Here is a 6,342-nt window from a genome sequence, read left to right as displayed (position 1 = left end):
ATGTCATAAATGTACAGATGTAGCAGTACTGTCTATCTGTATGTCATGTATGTCATGTTATGATGAATTGAAAATGGGGGACCCTGATAGAAACAAGACGAAAGTCTTTCTCTGGTCTGCATCCCCTTAACAATTGTATGTATTGAGCTGTACTGTACTGTACCCATTCTGCAATCTGTTAATAAACTTTTCAATCAATCAATCAATGGTTTTGATCACAGCCGTCTGGTTTGATGCAGCCCACAAATGGCTTTTCTGGTGTTGACCGAGTTTTCTGCAGCGAAGTTTTTGCTGTGATATGATTGGACAAATTCTATTTTGGGGCGTGGTTTAGCGACAGGTCTATTAGAACCCCCCACCCCTTCGGATGTATATTATTTGTTATGATCTCTTTTTACTACACGGTTCTGTATATCTGTACTGTATGTCTTGTATGTCATAAATGTCCTGACGAAAGTATTTTTCTGGTCTGCATCCTCTTAGCAGTTGTTTTGTATTGAGTTTATGATCTCTTTTTACTACACAGTTCTGTATATCTGTACTGTATGTCTTGTATGTCATAAATGTCCTGACGAAAGTATTTTTCTGGTCTGCATCCTCTTAGCAGTTGTTTTGTATTGAGCCGTACTGTATTGTACCCATTCTGCATTCTATTAATAAAGTTTTCAATCAATCAATCCAGCCTTTGACCACTAGATGGCGGCGTTGTGTTTAATTTGAGGCTCCCATTACAATCCACCAGAGCAGGTTTAAAACAATAATGATACAGCTACTGCACTGTCAACTAAATGGCTCTTGTTGCCATCATAACGTCCATGCTGTAAACAAGGGAGCGCTGCAACAATTTGACATATAGGTCTACTCTGAAATCTGATTCTATCACAAAAGCCAAGGAGCTTGTCTTCCAGATGTATTTACTTTCTCTATATACACATTCTGCAACAATACTGAAACCTTGATACATTTCAACTGTCAGTTGTAAAATAACGAGGATCATAATATTCTTCTCAGCATATGGTGTAAAAACCACAAAGTGATCCCAGCGATAGTTTTGTGGTGTCGTGTCATGCAGCCTCTTCAAAGAAAGGGGATTGTCGTAGTGGTTCTGAGGCTAGAACTCGGTACACAAGCTACCTAATAATACTCTGAAACTAAGTGCTCTTGAGGCGGTGTGAACACGTGGTGGATGCTCATGTGGTCTCGGCAATAAAATGTTTTCTGCACATCACACACGGCCACAGGGCGCCTGAATCTACTGTTTTTTATCACAAAGTTCATATCAAACTTGAAACCCCCCCCCAAAAAATTATTATAATAAAAACTTGCAAGTCAAGGTTTGAACAATCTTGGTGTTTTTATTGTAAGTATTGCATCTCCAACTTACACGGCTAGAATCAACAGAGTGCATGTTTATTTTTATTTGTCTTTTTTGTATTGTTTTATTTTACAAACGATGGCCACAAGCTCCAAACAAACGGGGAGGGACATCCCGGAGCAGGATTGGCCTGTTCGGGTCGGTTGAACTATAGCTTGACCTCTCTGGACCTAAACTCAGTCAAGTCAATCTACCATTGTGGAGCTGCCTGCACCCCCCCCCCCCCCCCCCAACAAAAAGACACAGGACACTATGTGGAGTGTAGGTTTAAAACAACAACATACTGACGGTCCATTTCATCAAGGGGGGGAAGGGGGGGGGGGTAGTCATTTTCTCTCACTAGCCCGTTTCTGAGATCCGAGTGCACTTCAACCAACTCTTCAGGACGCAGCAGCTGAGCTCTGTACACACACACACACGTGCATCTCTCGTGCACGGCCTTGTAAGGATACGAACGACACACATGCATGTGAAACCGGTCTCATTTGACATGCCCTGAGTGGGAGTCAAACCCTGGTCTCCCGCGCCACAGGCGGCATCACAGACCACTATACTAAGAGGTGAATTCACTTCTAAGTAATGGGTCTGGATGCCTTTTAAGGGGAGTGAGTTTACTTGCAGTACCGCTACATGCCACAGTCACTTCACAACACATGAAGTCCATCGTGACTGTGGATATACTCACGGACCTCCGTTACACATGCACGCGCACACACACGGGAGAAGAGAGGTGGAAATGCTATTTGTTGTAAAACATGGGCCCTTTTGTCTCAGTAGTGCAGGTTCATAAAATCGACAAATGAAGAGGGAGAGAGATTTTTTTTTACAAAATGGATATTTTGTAACTAGAGGCAGAGCAAAAGTGATCTGCTCCCTTGGAGAGAGACAGAGGGAGAGAGGAGAGAGAGAGAGAGAGAGAGAGAGAGAGAGAGAGAGAGAGTAGAGGACACCGAGGCGTTGGGAGCTGGTTGTTTTTTGGCGTAATATCACTTGATAAAGAGCACCACAGTGGTGATGACCTTCTGATCTAATGCCAAGTCCAATGACCTCAACGTCATTCTCGTCAAAGAGGTTTACTTTGTCTAACTAATACACCTTAACGATCAAAAGGGTTTGTTTGACACTAAAACATTAAAAGTCTAATAGAGACTACGATCCTCTTAAAGGAGGACAGTGGAGTTTAGACCCCTTTATTTTGTAGTAGCCGGCTCAGTATTTGGCCAATTAAAGGGTATTGACCATATTCACGCTCTTATTGTCGTGCTCGGGTTGTGGTTCCTTTCCACCCTTGTTCGGGGGGAAAAGGGAGGGAGGGAACACAACCTGAGCGTGACATAAGAGCAAAATGGCCACGTGTAAATACGGTCAATTGGTTTAGACTTCGCCAGAAATTAACCCCTTGCTCCTCAGACCCAAGATGCGTGGGAAGACGCGAGGTTACGGGAAACGTACGAGCATGCGGACGAGTCTGCACGACGGTCCACGCTTCACCTCGTTATCGCTAGACTTTCCATGTAGAGGTGGGGTCGCTGCCATTTTGTTTTTGACCTATTCCAACTCTTGTTTTTATTTTTATTTACCATCAAGGACGTAGGGAACGAAGGGGCTGGCTCTGGACAGGGTATATTCCAAAATAGGCAAGGCTCAGCACTAGGAGCAGCTTAGGGGCCCAATTAACATTTCAAGTGTCCATTGAATAAAACATCAGAAAAATATTAAACAAAATGGCTACATAGCCGGGTTTCTTTTTTTAACATTATTTTTTTTGTGTCACAGGAAAAAGAAAATCCATAACATATGCAAATTCTTAAAATAAGGAATGAGGAGTAAGCATTTAAAAAATAAAGGAACAGAATAAGACGGAAATAAAATAAGTTAACTTTTTTTCATTCTGTAAGGGATGAGAAATAAATATTGATAAAAACTCAAATCGGGGTGGTATTTTTTTTTTGTCTTTCACATACGAAAGGATTTGTTCAAGAGTTCAAAATGACAAGTGGGGGAAAAAAAACGAGACTCCCAGTTGGTTGAAGCGTGATTTGGAGGGAGGGGGGTCGAGGAGGTTACCTCGGTAACACAAGGGGTTAGACACAAGTCAGTGACATCATCAGCACAGTCGATGATGACATCATACACCCCCCCCCTGCCCACACACACCCCTCCGCTTCAGTCTTCAGCACCACAGATCACCATGCCACTAGACTAGTGGAATGCCATACAGCTTTTCTTGGATGTAAAATAAGGAAAAAACAAGAAAAAAAATTATTTAAAATAAAAGACAAAATAAATCTAATAAATAAAGAGAGTGCCACACGCACAAAACTCAGCATTTATGAACAAGAAGTCCCCGGTGTGGTCTTTAACTGAGACCCGGATAGTAAAAGTTGTTCTGTCTTTTTATTATTTCATTTTTTCTTTTTTGTGTTGTTTTTGTGTCTTGAAAGTGTAACTTTGTTTCCTCTTTAGGGGCAGCTACAGAATTGTGTAACTTTTGAACTTTTCAACCAGCAAAATGAACAAAGTAATACTGTCCATGCCACGTCCACTGCCACTTTTGAAGAAGATAGAAATCTTTCCAAAAATATAATTTAAAATACACAATAAACACAGGTCAAACAGCAACAGAGGCAATAGTTCTATCCATGATCTCTACCTTTTTTTCTTCTTTTCTTTCTTTTTTCCATTTTAATAATTCATTAAGCTATTTGTATATGTATATATATACAAAAAACAAAGCAAGTTGAATTAGCTTTTTTGGACGGTCACACGCGCACCCACCCACACACACACGCACACACGCACGCACACACACAGGTGTCTTGAAAGAGAAGGGGGGAGAAAAAAAACTGGAGTATTTCAAACTGTCGAGACAAAAAAACTACTACAAGAGTTATTGCTTTTCACTGCTGGAAAAAGAATAGACATCTATTCCTAAGTTCGTTGTTGATTTTCTTTCTTTTCTTTTTTGTTGTACGTCTTGGTTTTTGTGCCGGTATATTTATGAACAGCTCTAAAGTAGGCAAGTGCAGGATAGCTTGTTGGTAGCTGCGTATTGAGGAGGAGAAACAACAGAAAAGCACACATTTACAATTTCCACTCTTTTTGAAAATGCACCAAGCGAGCACCCCCACATCCCATGGGAATGTAGTTTTGTAGTTTTTCTCTTCCATTTTTTTGTAGTTTTTTTTTCTTTCCAGGCTTGAATGGAAACATCATGGCAGATACTGTAGGATTGTTGTCGAAGCTCGTCGTTGTCGTTGTTGTTGATCTCGCTTCCGGTCGAGGGAGGTCGTTTCACGATAGCACCAAGTCAAGTATCCCAAGCTGCTTTTCGCGGTGCCGAGCGGAGGGAATAGAAAACGTCAGACGAGGATTTAAATAAAGTAAAAAGGACATCTCAAAAAGGGCCAAACTACGTTGATATGGCAAGTTAACCCTGCGGTGTTCGTCGATTTGTTCCTCCTCTTCCGCGTCCAGCAGAACAGACGCAGTGAAATGCGCACAGAGGACCAGCAGCTCCTGCCCGCACACACAGAACGCAGACACTCACTATTTACATACTTTAAAAAAAGTGCATTTGGGGATCAAATCAGGGGTTTTGTGTGTATTTAAAAAAAATTATGCCGACTGTATATTAAATTCATCCGACTGTATATTAAAATGAGTCGCCCTCAGAAACTTCTGTTCGCAGACTTTTATATCAACCTTAATATAATGTCCCTTTAAAATATTTTTTTTTAAATCTAAAAGCACTTTTCTCTCTGGTGTAAAGAATCACCAGGCCATGATCAGACGGAGTGGCTCTGTGTCTCGGGTCGAGTGCTGGGTCCCTGGCGTCGGTTTGGGGGGGGGGGGGGGCTCAAAGTTCTGCTCGGAGAGGAAGGAGGGGCTCCCGGTAAGGGCCCCTCGGGCTGTGGGTTCAGCAGCGAAAGGGGGGGGGGGGGGGGGGGGGTCAAGGGATGGAGTGCGACCAAAAGGCTGGTGAGTGGGACGGGAGGTTGTCTGAGGGGGAGGGAGGGAGGGACTGAAAAATGCCCATTGGCTGTGGGCAAGGTTATTGTCGTTGGTGATTGGATGGATGGATGGGCGGGCGGGGCTTCTAGGAGGAGAAGGCCAGCTTGACGCTGCAGGAAGAGTAGCCCTCGTCGCTGGCCATGCTCTGCAGGCTGCTGTGGTCGTCCAGGTCGCTGGTGCTGGCCGTGCTCACACTGTCCAGCTCTCCATGGGAGAACTCCGTGCTTTCCACGTCCACCTCGATCTCCTCCTCTGTGGACAGAGAGCAACGTCACGTCAGACAATTATCCTGTTTTTTGTCTATATATATTAGTGTCATTACATGTATACAGTATATACATTCATACCCATTATTTGCCTGTTCTATTCTCCATCCATCCATTCATCATCCATAGCAACACTATATTATCATCGACATCCAGTTGGGGGATCCCCTTTGAACAGCCCATCTGTGGTTTCTCTCCTCCATGCCGCCTGTGGTGCTTTCCCCCCCTATTGCTAGGTTTTTAGTGAGTCGTTCCTTATCTTCACTGGGGAGTCTGGGAGTGTCGCATATTTGGATGTTATGGTGGTTTTTGTTTCTGATCTATTGTGATGTTTCTTCTTGACTTGTACAAGAAGACTTGTACTACAGCCCATGGGGGCTATTCCATGTGATATTTGACTTTAAATAAATGTTATTAGATTTAAGATTTCTTTTTTTTTAATCCCCCCCCCCTTCTTTTTCCGTTTTTTTCCCATCCCAATGTTAAGTCGTTATGCCAATTCCCAATCCCCTTCCTGGTCGTTGCGCACACTACCCCCTACCGTCGGTCCGGGAGGGCGGAGACTATCACATGCTTCCTCCGACACATGTGTACCCAGCCCACCGCTTCTTTTCACCTGGCAGCGCGGACTCTCACTGGGAGAGTGTAACGTGTGGAAGGTCACACTACCTCTCCTAGATCCTTCCC

General features: G+C 43.4%; 1 protein-coding gene across 2 annotated transcripts in view; it reads right to left on the bottom strand.

Moving 5' to 3' along the window:
• Positions 1-1,355: 1,355 nt before the first annotated feature.
• Positions 1,356-6,342, bottom strand: part of mxi1 (max interactor 1, dimerization protein) — a 45,060-nt gene continuing 40,073 nt past the window's right edge. For both annotated transcript variants that reach the window (XM_084319253.1, XM_084319254.1), the window contains exon 6: positions 1,356-5,641. In XM_084319253.1, coding sequence (XP_084175379.1) covers positions 5,475-5,641 — 167 coding nt within the window. In that variant the 3' untranslated portion in view covers positions 1,356-5,474. The remainder of the gene's footprint in view (positions 5,642-6,342) is intronic.

Source organism: Notolepis coatsorum, assembly GCF_963971535.1.
Source record: "Notolepis coatsorum genome assembly, chromosome: 7".
NCBI lineage: Eukaryota > Metazoa > Chordata > Actinopteri > Aulopiformes > Paralepididae > Notolepis > Notolepis coatsorum.
This window is presented reverse-complemented; position numbering and strand designations above follow the sequence as displayed.